Raw genomic sequence first — 17218 nt, forward strand, 5'->3', positions numbered from 1 at the left:
ATTTATAGTCCCATGGAAGAGAGCTTAATACTATGTTGTTGATGAGCTTTAAGCTTCCTGGTATCCAGTTAACATAGGTAATTGGATTGTATTCAGATTTACATCAGTTCCTGATATATATTTCTCCACATATTATAATGATGAAACAGTCATCCCATATGGTAACTAAAAATTATGTTTTCCTAAATTAATACTATAACATCTCTATGGCTTAGCCTAATAACAATTTTTATCCTGCTTGTATTGTTTTTCTGTATAGTTTAAAGCTATATCTTCATGTTTAAACTAAAACAATTGGTGAAAGTTACAGAAGATTTCAGAAAGAGGAAGTTGTTCTTGAGCCATCTCAGAGCAATGAAGTCCTCATCACTTATGTATTTTAAGTGAAAAGGCCCCTCATAAGACTAGTATTCATTTCTAAGAGTTGGGAATTTGATGCAGTATTTGTCGTTTCTTATCATTGATTCCGCTTTACTCTTGAACTAATTGTGCTGCTATTATTCTTACACATATAGCACTGTAGTAGAATTTACCTAGTGATTATCAGCTAGGGTTTCTAAGAATTCATTTATACATATGGATTCTTAATAATAGTATATGGAGTAAGTAAAAGACATCTGACTTATTCTTTTGGGACTTGACTAAGATCTGGAATTACTTAAAGAATTTGCTAGAATTCTTTGACTTTGCTTCTTAGAGTGTAATTCATATTATTATTTAGGACTACTTCCATGAGGTCTGATAGGAACTTAAATGTAATACTATTGCTTTATTTAAAGTGTGGACAAGGAATCGTTACACAGTGGAAATCCTCAAGTCAGTAAACAAGATGAACCAGCCTGGAAACCTAAGTTCGCAGGGCCGGGCCAGCGAGAGGTAAGTACTGACATTTGTTTATATATCTTCTACATGAAGTAGATGTACATTATTTTGGAAGTTATTCTTAAAGGTAGATAAGTTCATCAGCTTATTTACTCATAAATGTTTTTAGAGAAAGAATGAGGTATACCTGCTATAATTAGGAATACATAGTTCAGGCAAAGAATGGTGCCTAAAAAATACAGATTGTGTTTACCAAAAAGAAGTTGCTAAGGAAAGGAGGAAGCTTGTTCAGGTGACTTTGATGTGACTCCTTAGGGCCGTGGAGAAGAACAGTGTAGATGTAGCTTTCTTGGTCCACAGTGATGTACATATAGGTTCCTTTAGGTCATACCTGTTACTTCTACAAGCAGAAAAGGGTATGGTGGGGTGGAGGGAGTTTTAGGAAATTCATGAGCCCTCTTTCATTGGCATCATCTCCCAAAATACCAACAACAACAAAAAACCCCAAAACATTGTTGTGTTATTTGTTTTATCATTTGGTCAAGCAGGTTGCCAGACCGGCCCATAAAAAGAAAGCTCGAATGGCGCGGACGCGCTCCGATTTCTTGACTAGAGGTACTTTTGCCGATGGGGAGGGGGATACAGAGGAAGATGATTACGATGACATTATTGAGCCCCTTCTCTCCCTTGACCAAGCTTCTCACTCTGAGCTAGGGCCTGCATCCAGCCTGGGTCAGGCCTCTCACAGTGACTCCGAAATGGTAATTTTAAAGCAATAAGGGAAATAAACAGCAAGTAAATCTTGACGGGAATACTCTTTGCTAATCTAAAGCTAACCTTCACAGCTTCTCTCCCTATAAAGGTTTGTACATAGGAAACCTCAGTGAACACAGCAAATAAAGCTAAGTCTTGTAGGATTTGAGTAAAGGGCATTTTGTCAGTGTATATCAAATTAGGCAAAATTAAGGCACTGAAATTATCACTGATGTAGAAATTATGGAAATTATATCTTAAAAGGACTAAGGAAGGGCTGGGAATATGGCTTATTTTAGTAAATGTGAGGCCCCGAGTTCAAACTTCAGTAAAGCGTATATATATATATATATATATATATATATATATATATATATATATATGTAGCAGTGGAGAAGAATACTCACGAGGCTGAGATCTAAGGATTGCGGTTCAAAGCCAGCCTGGACAAGAAAGACCGAAAGACTCTTTATCTCCAATAAACCATCAGAAAACTGGAAGTGGCTCTGTGGCTCAAGTGGTAGAGCGCTACCCTTGAGCTGAAGAGCTGAGGGACAGTGCCCAGGCACCCAGAGTTCAAGCCCCATTTAAAAAAATGGGGCTGGGGTGTAATTTCATGTCAAGGTGCTTGTCTAGCAGTTATAACAGCCCAGGTTTGACTCCCTAGTACCAAAAAAGAAAATTAAACAAAAAAAAAAGTTCTAAGAAGGGGTTCTTAAGGCCATAGGTCATGTTAGATCATATATTCTATATCATATTGTAGATCATATATTCTGTGTTGTAGCTACTTTGTTTGACCACCATAGTTTAGATGCAGCAATAGGCAATAAATAAACAAATGAGCATGACTGTTTTAATAAAAACACAGACAATGAACTATATTTGACTTGGTTTAATGATCCCTAGTATATGGAATAAGATAGCTGTTAAGTCAGTAGATTTTTAGCTGAAATGTTTAAAAAAAATTTTACCTTTAAACTTGATACATCTTCTCTTATTTTTTAGTGACAAAAAATAAATATGAATTAAAAAAAATTTAGCCAGATGTGGTGGTACACACATGTAACTCCAGCCATCAGGAGGCAAATTCAAACTTAGCTTAGGCCACATAGAGAAAGCCTGTCTCAAAAAAACAAAATCCCCCAAATCAAGGATTGGGTATTTAGCTCAGAAGCAGAGTACTTGCCTGCATGTGCAAGGGTCCAGCATCAGTCTGCAACTACACATACCACCACACATACACTGAGCACAACTTGTTTGCTTGTGCCAACCCAGCCAAAGAGCAGACTATATATATTGTGAATTTGTATTAGTCACAAATTATAAATTGGCATTTTTTAAAATTTTAGTTGAAGAAAGCTGTATTATTTTTGGCTAAGAACATAACTTTATCATCATCTCAGCTGAAATTAGATACACATGTGGTTTGATAAGTATGAGTCACAAGTAGATATATTAGGGTAAAGAATTTTGTTTCAGAATTGTTCTAAAAATATACAATATAGGAACCAAATATGTCTTATGAACTAAGCATTGCTTAAAGGCATGCTTTATTTTTGTGGATATCCGCAAATTGGCTCTCCAGTCACTTAAGTGTCTGTTCATTATGGAAAAAAGTTATAATAATCTTTGAGTTATTAGATAGTTTAGTTTGGCTGTTTTAAACTCTTTGTTTTTTTTATTTTTTATTTTTTATTTTTTTTTTGGGGGTCCAGTCATGGGGCCTGAACTCTGGGCCTGGGCGCTGTCCCTCAGCTCTTCAGCTCAAGGCTAGCGCTCTACCACTTGAGCACAGTGCCACTTCCAGCTTTTTTCTTTTTGCTTATGTGGTACTAAGGAATCGAACCCAGGGCCTCAGACATGCAAGGCAAGCACTCTACCACTGAGCCACCGTCCCAGCCCCAACTCTTTGAATTATATAGAAGTGCCAGTTAAAATTTATAATTTCCAACATATTCTCATTGTATTTATTTTCTGTGGAAGGTTAACCCAGTTTTTAAGTGATAATACTTATGTTCCATGAGAGGGAAAATGAAAACAAATGAAAAAGGACATTTTTCTTAATGAAACAAGTCTTAACCTACGCTAAAATGTAGGGTTACCTGTTAATCATTACCTGTTAATTTATGGGCTTAAATAACTATTGTGAAGGTGCCCTTATTTGAGTTACAAGTAATAAAATACTTTTTTCAATATGATAACTAGACATGAATCTTTGTAAGGGAATAAATGAATTTTATTGAAAATACAGATTTATCTCATGTACATAGATTTATTGCTCATGAGAAACTTAGCATTTATAACTGCTGTTTTGTTCCTGAGAGTTTCTTTTGTAACAACCCTTAGTCCTTTGGTGGTAGAATATTTGGTATTAGGAAATCTTGATGAGATGAACCGGATGTTGGGCTTTCTGCTTGGAGCGTTGGGCTCCTTTCGGTGTTCTAGCCTCTGTCACCTGCTTGACCGTCACTGCATGCCAGTAGTTGTAGAGCAGCTCCCCGCACAGGGTTAGTCACCCTCAGCTTCCTCACTGCCTTTCTCTTTCATCACCAGCTATTTGTAGGAACAGGTGCTGGTGTGCTGGTTTCTAGTAGACACTTGCATGAAGAAGCTTTGCTTTCTAGAATATGCTAATAGTGGTGGGTGGGTGGGTTTAGGGAGGGAAGGAACAATTTTTAAATGTGTTTATCTTGAAAATATGCTATGTTCTAACATTACCTGATATTTTGAGGTCATCTTGTTGCTGTTTTTCAGGGGAATTTATAGCATTCTCAAAATAGAGGTTTTTTTAAATAGACTTGAATTTTAAGAAACAGATTGTTAAGAATTAATTTTTTTTTTCTGGACAGAGTGATTCTGTCCTGACTGACATTTACCAAGAAGTGAGTTATTAAATCTTAACAAAAATGACCTTCTGACCTTTATAGTCAAGAAATAATATACATGGGATTTAAGATAAACATTACATCTTGAGTTCGATAATTAATAATCATTTGTTACTTGCTGTGAGGGAGGGAAAGTAAGAGTAGTAGTTTCCTTCCTGCAGAATTTCAATGTTAGCTTCCTACTTCCAACCCTGCTATTTAAATACTCTTTTATGTGGTGTCAACACTACTGTGTTGACATTCACCAAGAATGACATAATGCCTATGCTAAGCAATATTTAATGACTTCCATATAACTTTTTACTTTCTCAGTCTTTTAGATAATAATAAGTGGGTTAGTAAAACCATATCTATTGCTTTATAAAAAATTAGGATAAGAAACATAACTTTTATCTGTATAGTTTTTTCCATCATTATCCAGACCAAAAGCCATATTCTGTACAGAAGACTCTCCAGCATTGTAAAACCAATCCTCATCTGTGTTGAGTTTGCTGTTTTTCCAGTGTCTACTCCACTAGATGCCAGAAAAACATGTTAACTGAAGTATAACTTACTATCTATCTTGCCCCACAGTAAGGGAAAAACCCATCTTAGCGGGGGAGTTAGAGAAGAATATTCGGATGTTGTGGGAACCTGGGCTCACAGTGACTTTGAGGCAGGTTTTGCCTGATGGGAACTACTGGGTATTTTATTGGCTATTAGGAACCCTAAGACAGTAGCTGGTATAATGTTGAATATACAAATTGGATTTATATATGCATCACCCCCCCAAAAAAAAAATACAGGGATTGTTTATAGGACTGTGACTCTCAGTTCTTTGAAGATTTGATAGGCTTCCCCTCTCAAGTCATTGTGGAATGGTGCGCTGTTGTGGCATAAGTCTTCCATTTCTTGTAGGAAAATGGATCTTTGTAAGCATTTTATCTAATGGAATCCATTTTGTTAAGCCATTTTTTCTTATGAAATTATTTCATCTACCTTTTCTAATTATTTGCATGGAAGTCTGGAAAATTGGTGGTTTTTTTTTTACTTACTTTTTGAATTTACAAATGGTTATATGAGTACAATTTAACATATCCAAATTTGTGTACAGTGCATCTTGATCAGATTCGTCCCTGGAAAATAGTTTCTTAGCGTCTTTAAGTTTTCTCTATTTCAGTGATTATTTCCTTCCTGTCATTTCTTATTTTGGAGATTTGCATTTAAAATTAAGTTACATAGCTGTGTTAGTCAGCTTTTCATCACTGTAACAAAAAACTGAGATAACAGAGGAGGAAACATTTATTTTGGCTCATGATTTCTGTAGTGAAGCAGTCACCTCATTGTGGCCATTAAGTTTCAGGAGGGAAAGAGATACCTTCTGGGGCATGTCTCCTAGGACCTATGTCCAACAATGATATCCTACCTCTTAAAATTTCTACCACCTTATACCTATAATAGAATCAGATGAGGAATACACCCATTGATAAGGTCAGAACCTTCATAATCTGATTATCTTCGAAAGCCTCCCCTCTAGAAGGAGGGTCCTTCACCCCATGAACCTTTGTGGTACATTCTAGATTCAAAAAAATTTTTTTTGGTTGGTCATGGGGCTTGAACTCTGGGCCTGAGCACTGTCTCTCAGCTCTTCAGCTGAAAACTAGTGCTCTACCACTTGAGCCACAGCACCACTTCTAGTTTTCTGGTGGTTAATTGGAGATAAAAGTCTCACAGAGGGCCTGGGAAGGTGGCTCAGTGGTAGAGCACTTGCCTTGCATGTATGAGGCCCTGGGTTTGATTCCTCAGCGCCACATAAGCAAAAAGAAAAAAAAGCCGGAATTGGCGCTGTGGCTCAAGTGGTAGAGCGCTAGCCTTGAGCTGAAGAGCTGAGGGACAGTGCCCAGGCCCAGAGTTCAGGCCCCATGACCGGACCCCAAAATAAAAAAAAAGTCTCACAGACTTTCCTGCCCGGGCTGGCTTTGAACCATGATCCTCCGATCTCAGCCTCCTGAGTAACTAGGATTACAGGCATGAGCCACTGGTACCTAGCTCCAGATTTAAGTTTTTTAACATTAGTCATTTATCTGTTAATGGCTTTTGCTTTATTGTACCTATTTTTTGCAATTTTTTTCATTCATTGGTTCCTGCCTTCATGTTAATTATTTCCTTGTGCTTTCTTTGGTTTAATTATTTATTTCCTTGTGCTTTCTTTGGTTTACTTTTTTACTTTTCTAGATTTTAAGTTGGAAATTTAGTTCAGCTGGGCGCTGGTGGCTCATGCCTGTAATCCTAGCTACTCAGGAGGCTGAGATCTGAGGATCTCGGTTCAAAGCCAGCCCGGGCAGGAGAGACCGTGAGACTCCTATCTCCAATAAACCACCAGAAAACCGGAAGTGGCGCTGTAGCTCAAGTGGTAGAGCGCTCGCCTTGAGCTGAAGAGCTGAGGGACAGCGCCCAGGCCCAGAGTTCAAGCCCCATGACCGACCAAAAAAAAATTAATTCATTTGTTTTAGTTTTATCATATCGATTTCTATAAGTCCCTGATTTTTTCCCCTCTGATCATTGCTTCCTATGTATCCTATAGATTGTATACCATATTATGTAGTTTTTCTTTTTCATATATTGAGTTCAACTTTCTTTTCTACCCGACTTGTTTAGTAAAAAGAGTTTTTAGGTTTTAGAGAAAAAGTACTTAAGTGTATTTGTTAATTCCTAGTTATATTGACTTATAATCAAAGTATTTGTATTTGGTAGAATTTGCTGGTATTTCCTTCATTAGCTAATATTGGCCAGTTTTTATGAGTGGACCACATGCATTTGATAAAGTATAATCTGTTCAGAGTATACATCCATAAACTCTACCTGTGCATCATGGGGTCTTCTGTAGCTTCCCAGGTTCTTGTATACTGAGGAGTCCCATGCTGAGAATGATGTGTTATGTCTAATGCTGTTAGTTGTGCTTTGTTACACTTCATGCTTCTTTTTCCAGTTTGACTGCTGTTTCCACTTGCCTAGAATGTTTTTGCTTACGCTTTTTAGTCTTTCTAGATCCCTTTGATTTGAGTGTGTGGTTTTTGCATAGTATATTTGCGTCCTACTTTGAATTAAATGAAAGTTATTTTGTTTTCATAGATAAGTTAAACATACTTATTGATATAACTGGAAAGTTCAGTTACATCTTTATTTTACATGATTATTGTATGATATATATTAAATTTGTTTTATTTCATTGTATGTTTTTCTTTGCTGTTTTAAAAGATTCTTTTTGTATTTAGGAAGCAATGTATTTTTGTTTTATTTGTGGTACTTTTTTTTTTTTTTTTTTTTTTTTGTCGGTTGTGGGGCTTGAACTCTGGGCCTGGGCGCTGTTCCTCAGCTCTTCAGCTCAAGGCGAGCGCTCTACCACTTGAGCTACAGCGCCACTTCCGGTTTTCTGGTGGTTTATTGGAGATATAGGAGTCTCACGGTCTTTCCTGCCAGGGCTGGCTTTGAACCGAGATCCTCAGATCTCAGCCTCCTGAGTAGCTAGGATTACAGGCGTGAGCTACCAGCGCCTGGCTTTACCTTTGGTACTTTTTTAAAGGTACTTAAAAATTTATGTTTAGCTAAGATTTTCTTTTGTTGCCTTTTTTTCTAGTTAAAGTTTTTGGTGCTTTTTTTTTTTTCTTTGTTTTTTGTTCTAGTTGTTGAGAGAGCATCTCCTTATTTAGCTCAAGTAACTTCAAACTCTGCTTCAGCCTCCCAAGGCTGATTGTCTGGGATTGCCCATCAGTCTTTTGGTGGTTTTTGTTTTGTTTTGTTTTGTTTTTTGAGGTACTAGGACTTGAATTTGAGACCTGTATTCTTCCTTGGCTTGCTTGCCAGGAAGGTCCTCTACCACTTGAACCATGCTTCATACATGCTTCATACTTTTTGCTGTTTATTTTGGCGATGAAGTCTTGCAGACTTTTTGAACTAAGATCTTCCATATCTCTGCCTTCTGAGTATCTAGAATTAAAGATGTGAGCCATCAGAACCAAGCTGATTAGTCAGTATTTCATGAGTGATAGGCTAATTCATATTGTGTAACAGATTGTCAGTGAATCTTTCTCTTTTCCCTTCTGATTCTGAGTTTTTAATTTTTTTATCTGTTATTATTTATTTATTTATTTAGGGCTTGAACTTTGGGCCTGGGCGCTGTCCCTTGGTTCTTCAGCTCAAGGCCAGTGATCTGCCACTAGAGCCACAGTGCTACCTCCGGTTTTCTGGTGGTTTATTGGAGATAAGAGTCTCACAGACTTTTTCTGACTGGGCTGGCTTTGAACCTTGATCCTCAGATCTCAGCCTCCTGAGTAGCTAGGATTACAGGCATGAGCCAGTGGTGCTCAGCTAATTGTCAGAACATTTAGGGTGTGTGTGTACGTATGTGCGTTGCATGCGTGTGTGCGTTGCGTGCGTGTGTGTGTGTGTGTGTCCATGTCCGTGTCCGTCTGTCCATCCTGGGCCTTGAACTGAGAACCCATGCATTGTTCTGAGCTTTTGTGCTCAAGGCTAGTGTGGTGTTTTGGCAGTTAATTGGATAGAAGATTCTCATGGATTTTTCTATCCAGGCTGCTGGCTTTTGAACTATGATTCTATATCTTAACTCTTGAGTGGCTAGGATTGCAGGTATGAGCCATCAGCACACAGTCAGAGCTTTTAGTTTTACTTTGGTGGGGGGGGGCATGTATTTATTGGGCTTGAACTCGAGGCCTGGGGTTTGTCCTTGAGCTCTTTTGCTCAAGGGTAGCAGCACAGTGCCATTTCCTAGAAACATTTTCTTTTACTATAACTTCTACCTTGTGTGTGTGTGTGTCTTGGTGTGTGTGTGTGTCTTGGTGTGTGTGTGTGTGTGTGTGTGTGTGTGTGTGTGTGTGTGTGTGTGTGTGTGTGTGTGTGTGTGTGTGTGTGTGTTTCGTTGGTAGTGAGGCTTGAACTCTGGGCCTGGACACTGTCCCTGAGCTCTTAGGTCCAGGCTAGTGCTCTACCACTTGAGCCACAGCACCACTTCCGGTTTTTTGGTGGTTTATTGGAGTTGAGTTTCACAGACTTTCCTTCCCAGGCTGGCTTTGAACAGTGATCCTCAGATCTCAGCCTCCTGAGTAGATAGGATTACAGGTGTGAGCCACTGGTGCCTGGCTTACCTTTGTGTTTTTTATTATTATTATTTTTTATTTGGCTTCTCCGGTCGTGGGGCCTGAACCCTGGGCCTGGGCACTGTCCCTCAGCTCTTCAGCTCAAGGCTAGTGCTCTACCACTTGAGCCACAGCACCACTTCCGGCTTTTTTTCTTTTTGCTTATATGGTGCTGGGGAATCGAACCCAGGGCCTCAGGCATGCAAGGCAAGCGCTCTACCACTGAGTCACCTTCCCAGCCCTTACCTTTGTGTTTATGTTTACCCCATGGCTAAATATTTTAAATGCTCACATCAAATATTTTTGTTGAAATTTCTACACTTAATCAGATTAACTCTTACCATAGAAGATTAATTACTAAGAGCTCAGAGATACTGAATTTCCTTAGTTCTTTATGTAACCTTGATATCAGAAGTTGGTTCTCTTCAGGCTTTTACACTCAGGGTGAATCTTCTCTTTCTGGCAGTTATTTTAAATCAGTACAAGCCTCTGTGTAAAGTTTTGGTACTCACCCGCTTTGTCTAATGTTCAGATCTCTTTATCTCTTTGCATAGAATTATGTGATGGCTCCATCGATTCCTGGCTCTACTTCACTGTATTGATCAAGATTCTGTTGTAAAGGGGATTTCCACTGTATTGATCAAGATTCTGTTGTAAAGGGGATTTCTAGATGTAATTAAAGTTCCAAACCAGCTGATTTATAAGGGACATTATCTGAGTGTGCTAGATCTAGCCACATGACCCCTGAAAACAATTCTGAGCTGGTTAGAAGAAGAAATAAGAAATCCTAGTTTGGGGAGGAAACATGGTTCTGCTAGCTCAAAGATTCGTCATTTTATTAGTCTTTTCTTCTGTTTAATCTGCTGTTGGTCTCTACCAGTGCGCACGCGCGCATGCACACATACACACACAACACACACACAATTTTTAAAAATTAAAAAAATGTGATTTTTAATTCAAGTTTTGTAAATTGTATATAGTTTAGAACATTAGTAATATTAGTGACCTTTATTCTTTGGTCCTTTGGTTTTTCGTACCTTTTTAAAAACCTTGACTGGATATAATAAGACTCTAATAGTAACTTTAACTGGGTATAATAAAAAAAAATCTGTAAATTAATTCATAAAAAGAATTAGTACCTTTTGGCATACATCAGAAGAAATATGAAAGACAACCCTTGAGTGTTCCAAGATTATTCTATCCCGGGTCTTTTTGTGTGACCATTTTCTTCCCTTTCCACCTGTGATTTTTGTTACATTGTCAGAATATGAACTAGGTGGGTCCTATCCAGCATCCTCATTGACCCAAATTACCTGTCCTTCTCATTACATTAAAGAGATAGCAAAGTTTTATTTAGTTTCTATTATTTCAGCTAATCTCTAAATAGAACATGAATGCATTTTTAATTTTTATTAAAGGTTTTGGTCCCAGTACTGGGACTCAAACTCAGAGCTTCGTGCTTTTGCTTAGATTTCTTAGCTTTTTTTCTCAAGGTTGGTAATTTACCACTTGAGCCAAACCTCCATTTCTGGCTTTTTTGCTAGTTAATGTAGATAAGAGACTTGGGTTTTTTTTCTGCCTGCACGATCTTCAAAATGAAAATGTCAGATTTCAGCCTTCTGAGTAACTAGGATTGCAGGTATAAGTGCCTGGCTTATTTTTTATATTTTAACATCTATAGTTATTACATCTGAAGCTCAGTTTTAATTATAGTGCTATCATGTAGTTATTTGGTTTTAAAAATCTGTTGTAATTATTACAGACATCACAGCGATATTCTTCAGTTGATGAACAAGCAAAGCTTCATAAAACTTTGTCTCAAGGAGAGATTACAAAATTGGCAGTGAGACAGAAGGCTTCTGATTCAGATATAAGGTATGAAGTATGCATAGAATTAATGGGGGTAATACAGCATTGTTTAAAAATGGGCTGAAGTTAAATACTGAACTTTGAAATTAAGTTCATTTGCTGATTTGTCAAGAAATAGTTATCAGTTTTACACACATGCCCAGACACACACATACATACACACACACATAATATAGACACATAGTAGTTCAGGGTATATATGGCAAGGTATATTACCCTCTGAATATAGCAATATGATTTCTGGGACATCTCTAAGTCATATGACTTGTGGTCTTTGTTGTAAAAGAAGAGAACTAAAATATGAAGAAGAGAGTAGATCTTGCCCATGTAATTGTAACCCCTCTGTACAGTATTTTCATAATTAAAAAAAAGAAATGTACTCATTACCTTGCCCATGTAATGGTACCTCCTCTGTATGGTATTTTCACAATAAAAAAATGTATTAAATAAAAAAGAGAGTAGAATATGTTTGAGTTTTGTCTTGGGTTCTATTCTGACCTAGTGTTGTAGAGAAAGACGTTCAGAAAGTAATTTGTTTTTAAGAGATTTTGTAGGAACTGTTATTTTTAAATAAGAATTTTTTGATGTACATTATATAAGCACTTTTAGAGAAAGACTTTCAGGAAATTTTTTGTTTTGTTTTGTTTTTGTTTTATGGTTTTGTTCTGGTACTGGGCTTGAACTCAGTACTGCTGAAAAAAAAAAAGAAAGATTTTATCACGCCTGTAATCCTAGCTACTCAGGAGGCTGAGATCTGAGGATCGTGGTTCAAAGCCAGCCCGGGCAGGAGAGACCGTGAGACTCCTATCTCCAATAAACCACCAGAAAACCAGAAGTGGCACTGTAGCTCAAGTGGTAGAGCGCTCGCCTTGAGCTGAAGAGCTGTGGGACAGCGCCCAGGCCCAGAGTTCAAGCCCCACGGCCGACCAAAAAAAAAAAGAAAGATTTTAGATGATTATAGGATGTAAAAATTGACATGCTTATCCATAAAGACTGGAAATTAATGAAAGAAAGTAATGGTTCTTAGAATGGATAATAGTTAACAGTCTCTTCTTTAACAGTGTTTTCTTTGTTATGTGTTAAATCCAAGCTGCATGGGAGATAAGATCAAGGAGACACTAGTTCAGGAGTTAGCCTGAGTTGGAATCCTCTAGTTCCACTGCTTTGTACATGTTTTAGCAAATCATTTAACTTCTCTGGTTTATGTTTTTACCCTTCTGTATTCAAGATGAGGAGCTGGCTCAGTGGGAGAGTACTTGCCTAGCATTTGCAGGGGTCAGGGGTTCAATCCACACTCCTAACTTCCACCCTCCCTACACACATAGAAAAGAAAGAAAAAAATAGGAACCACCTTCCCTGTGAGGGTTTAAATGTAGAACTAAAAGCTAACTATGATTAAATTTAAATGCAATGGTTAAGTAGATTACTATGCATGAACAGTATATAAACCTTCAGATAATACTTAAGTGTTGCTGGGACATGCTGATTTTATCTTTTTTTTTTTTTTTTTTTAAGACCTCAGAGAGCTAAGATGAGATTCTGGGCCAAAGGAAAACAAGGAGAGAAAAAGACTACTAGAGTAAAACCTGCCACCCAATCAGAGGTTGCAGCACTCTTTGCCAGCTCAGATGTGATGCCAACTCATCAGTTTCCAGATGGTAAAAATAGACTAAGTGTGGTAGTTTGTTTACTCTTTTGAAAGTTGGTTATTTCTTTGTCATTCATAACCATAATCCTGTTGGACTTTTTAATGAGATACGGACCAGGATTGTTAAAAGCTTCCTTAGTTAATAAGTGACACTACACTGTAACTTTATGTTCCAAAGTTCTGTGGCATAACACAATAGAGCATGAGCCCCTTCAAGAATGATTGTGAGGGCTGGGAATGTGGCTTAGTGGAAGAGTGCTTGCCTAGCATGCATGAAGCCCTGGGTTCAATTCCTCAGTACCACATATACAGAAAAAGCCAGAAGTTACACTGTGGCTCAAGTGATAGAGTGCTTGAGCAAGAAAAGCTCAGGGGCAGTGCCCAGACCCGAGTTCAAGTCCTACTACTGATAAAAAAGAATGATTATGAATCTTAAGACATCTTCAAAACTGTGAAAAGTAGCCATCATTGGTTTAAATCATATTTGTTATTAGCAGTAATTCAGAGCATCAACTTTGAGTACTTTCTACATGTAGTATTGTGCTAAGCATATCAGTATGGATTAACTCATTTTATTCTGACATTTCTCTTGGGTATCATTATTAATTCTAATTTATCTATAAGAACACCAGGGCAAATAAAATTCAATTATTGATATACATAATAGTAATTAGAAGAGGGCTAGGCTTTGCATGTATGAGGCCCTGGGTTCGATTCCTCAGCACCACATAAGCAGAAAAAGCTGGAAGTGGTGCTGTGGCTCAAGTGATAGAGCACTAACCTTGAGCTGAATAGCTGAGGGACAGTGCGTAGGCCCAGAGTTCAGGCCCCAACAACTGACCCCCAAAAAAAGTAATTAGAGTAAATAACTGAATCTAGACATCTCCAGAGTCTAAATTCTTAACACTGTTGTAGTTGTTAGGTGTACCTACTGGTTGCACTTTATGAGGTAGCTAATATTTTTGCTTGAGGGAGCATGAATAATAACATATCTGAAACTACCCACCAGTGAGCACTAACTCTCCCATAATTCCAGTAATCCCAGCATTAGAAGAGTACCCCATCCCTTTCTCAGGTGTGCCTCTTTTTAGCTCCTATGTAGTCTGTCACCTTCAACATGGATGTACATCAGAGGTGAGGAATGTGGTAGGGACCAAAATAGAGAGGCCATAGGATCTCTTCGCTTTTAGGAAGAGAATAGACTCACTTGTAACAGACAAAACCTCATGGAGAAAGTTGGGGTATATGAGAAAAAAATGATCAAACTACATAGGAGAAGATGGGCTTGTAGCAGAGGCAGCTGTGAGCTCTGATGAAAGGTAAAGGTATAATCTGACTCCTTTTTAGTATCTATCAGCTGACCATTTTCTGTGGATAAAACTGGTAATAAAGTAGATGCTAAAGATTAATTTAGAGAACTTGGAATTCCTCACTACTGATGAATTACTGTAGTGTTCATTTTCTTAATATATTGTATGATCAGTAATAATTGTTCTAAGTTCATTTTCTTTAATTACATCATTCACTGTAGATTCCCAAGAAAAGCAGGAAGTCTAAGGCTCATCAGTTAAAATATGTATAAGTAGACTTTACTGCATTTAAAGTTAGGATTTATAGGCTTTTATTTATATTTAGATAAAAATTTATTAAGATATATCCTACCCTCCCTTTTTTTTTTTTTTTTTGGTTTATGTGGTACTGAGGAATTGAATCCAGCACCTCGTACATGCTAGTCAAGCACTCTACCATTAAGCCATATACCTAGTCCAAGATATTTTCCTTATTTTTAGTGTTACAGTGAGTTTATAGACAAGTTTTATAAAACCATTGTTTTATAATATAATACTAATTTTTCCAAATGAAGTAAATAAGGTACTTGTTAAGTTACATAACGAAATTTGAATCAGTTACTATCAGTTTGAATATACGTGTATCTTTATACTCTTTATTCTAGTGTTATATTTGAGGTTGAGTTTAATTCCTGCCAGAAGTGACACTTAGTGTCTGGGAGACACATTTATTTCATTATCAGAGGTGTCAGAGGGTGAGAGAATGTATAGGAAGCCTGGGAAACAGAGAGCCACCATTTTCTCCTGGCTTCACAAGCCAAGTCTGCTTCTGGATGAGTGGGCTGCATGGAATCTTTCCCAATGGAAGTAGTTACAGATAAAAATTGTGCTTTTCAGTACTATGTACAAAGCCAGTCTAGGCCAGGAATTAAGTGAGAATCAAAATCCTGCATTTTAAAGGTACTCAAGCAAAAATAAGCCAGATGTTACCTAACTCCCTAACAAATTTCCAGCTGTCACCAGATAGTACCATTGATAGTCATGTTGTAGACCATAAAGAAAAAAATATTAATTTTCAAACTCCACTGCTTGTTGGGCTTATTATTGGCTGGTAATTTATTAAATCATACAGCACAGCTACAACTAGATCAGTAGTATTTAGTGTGTTAGTGTGGTTATATGTTGTACTTCTATTCCCTCAGCATGTTGGGAGTCATTAAAAAGAAGTTATTCTAGGGGTTTGGGAAGAGTACTTGCCTTGCATGCATGAGGCCCTGGGTTCAATTCCTCAGCACTACATAAGCAAAAAAAAAAAAAAATAGCTAGAAGTGGTGCTATGGCTCAAGTGGTAGTACACTAGCCTTGAGCTGAAGAGCTGAGGGACAGCGCCCAGGCCCAGAGTTCAGGCCCCTCGACTGGACCCAAAACAAAAAGTAGTTATTCTCTAATTCATTTTCTTGAACATTGTGAAGACTGAACATTACTTTTCTGATAATTGCATTTGTTTTCCAAAGGAACTTAAGCATGTGAATATGATTGATCTTTTTTACTAACTACTACATCCTTCTGGATACTCTGTCTTCAATTGTAGAATTAGCTCAGCATCATCCAACACCTCCTCTGAGTCCAGAACTGCCTGGTAGTTGCCGGAAGGAATTCAAAGAGAACAAAGAGCCCTCCCCAAAGGCAAAGCGCAAGCGGGGTGTAAAGATCAGCAGTGTGGCTGTGGATTCTGTGCACTGGCAAAATGACTCCATCCAAATTATAGCAAGTGCCAGTGATTTAAAAAGCATGGATGAGTTTCTTCTGAAAAAGGTACACTTTGCTGCTGAGTTACACCTCTGAGCATCTTTGGATTCAGAGTATTTACCCTTCTAGAGATGATGGTGACATGTGTTTCAGTAATCTAGGTAGTTTGTTCTCTTTCAGATGAGAAAGTTGAGGTGATAGGATGTGCATTTGTCAGATTAGGCGGACAGTTTTAACATTTAGGCTTTACTATTGACTTGTTATAATTATCACATTACCTTTTATAAGTTTGTCTTTGCATGTTTGTAGTTTTTCTAGCAACAGAACTGTAGAATCATATGGTGTTAGATTGTGTAAACTTATTGAGCAGTGATAATATATCAAATGGCTATTACTTTCAGAACAGTTAAAGATACAACACTTTTCTGCTGTCACATTTCCCTCTTTCAAATTAGTTAATTGTGTTCATTTCTTCTTATGATCCCCAGATGAATGACTTAGATAATGAGGACAGCAAAAAGGATACACTAGTAGATGTTGTATTTAAAAAAGCCCTAAAAGAATTTCGACAGAATATCTTCAGCTTTTATTCATCTGCATTGGCGGTAAGTTACACCATGTTGGGAGACACTGTAGTTCAGCATATGAATAATTTGATGATGTTCTAGAAGATACTGTAGGAGCCATATACAATGAGAGAGTTATCCAGTTCTTTGATTTTGTTCTATGGATAATTGAGGAAATGTATGTTAAGATCTCAGATTAATACTGTCTCTGAATTTCTTGGGGTTTCCCTTCCCCCATTTATTTTTCTCATACTAAGATGCTGGTATATTCTAGATATGATTTTGTTTTGCCTACTTGCTCTCTAGTATTAGACTTCTAACAACTCTTTCAGCTGTGTATATGGAATATATTATGCATTCTTCCCCCTGGACTTAGGCAGTATATGGTCACTGAATTCTATTTATCAGCATGTACCATTTTTGCACTTACTCTGTACTTTCACATGACAATTGACATGTTTTCAAAAATTTATTTTTGATATTAAAGTATACAATAATACTAAAT

At 37.4% G+C, this 17218-nt stretch overlaps 1 protein-coding gene across 9 annotated transcripts in view; it reads left to right on the plus strand.

Moving 5' to 3' along the window:
- Myo9a (myosin IXA) overlaps positions 1 to 17218 on the plus strand; it is a 143968-nt gene that overhangs the window by 91051 nt on the left and 35699 nt on the right. For 5 of the 9 annotated variants that reach the window (XM_070042965.1, XM_070042972.1, XM_070042969.1 and 2 more), the window contains 6 exons: positions 780 to 876; positions 1368 to 1583; positions 11355 to 11467; positions 12977 to 13119; positions 15990 to 16213; positions 16636 to 16752. In XM_070042965.1, the coding sequence (XP_069899066.1) occupies positions 780 to 876; positions 1368 to 1583; positions 11355 to 11467; positions 12977 to 13119; positions 15990 to 16213; positions 16636 to 16752 (910 nt within the window). The remainder of the gene's footprint in view (positions 1 to 779; positions 877 to 1367; positions 1584 to 11354; positions 11468 to 12976; positions 13120 to 15989; positions 16214 to 16635; positions 16753 to 17218) is intronic. The other 4 variants (XM_070042973.1, XM_070042974.1, XM_070042971.1 and 1 more) reach the window with 3 other exon arrangements.

This window comes from Dipodomys merriami, unplaced genomic scaffold, assembly GCF_024711535.1.
Source record: "Dipodomys merriami isolate MVZ:Mamm:240054 unplaced genomic scaffold, mDipMer1.0.p SCAF_33, whole genome shotgun sequence".
In the NCBI taxonomy this organism is placed as follows: domain Eukaryota; kingdom Metazoa; phylum Chordata; class Mammalia; order Rodentia; family Heteromyidae; genus Dipodomys; species Dipodomys merriami.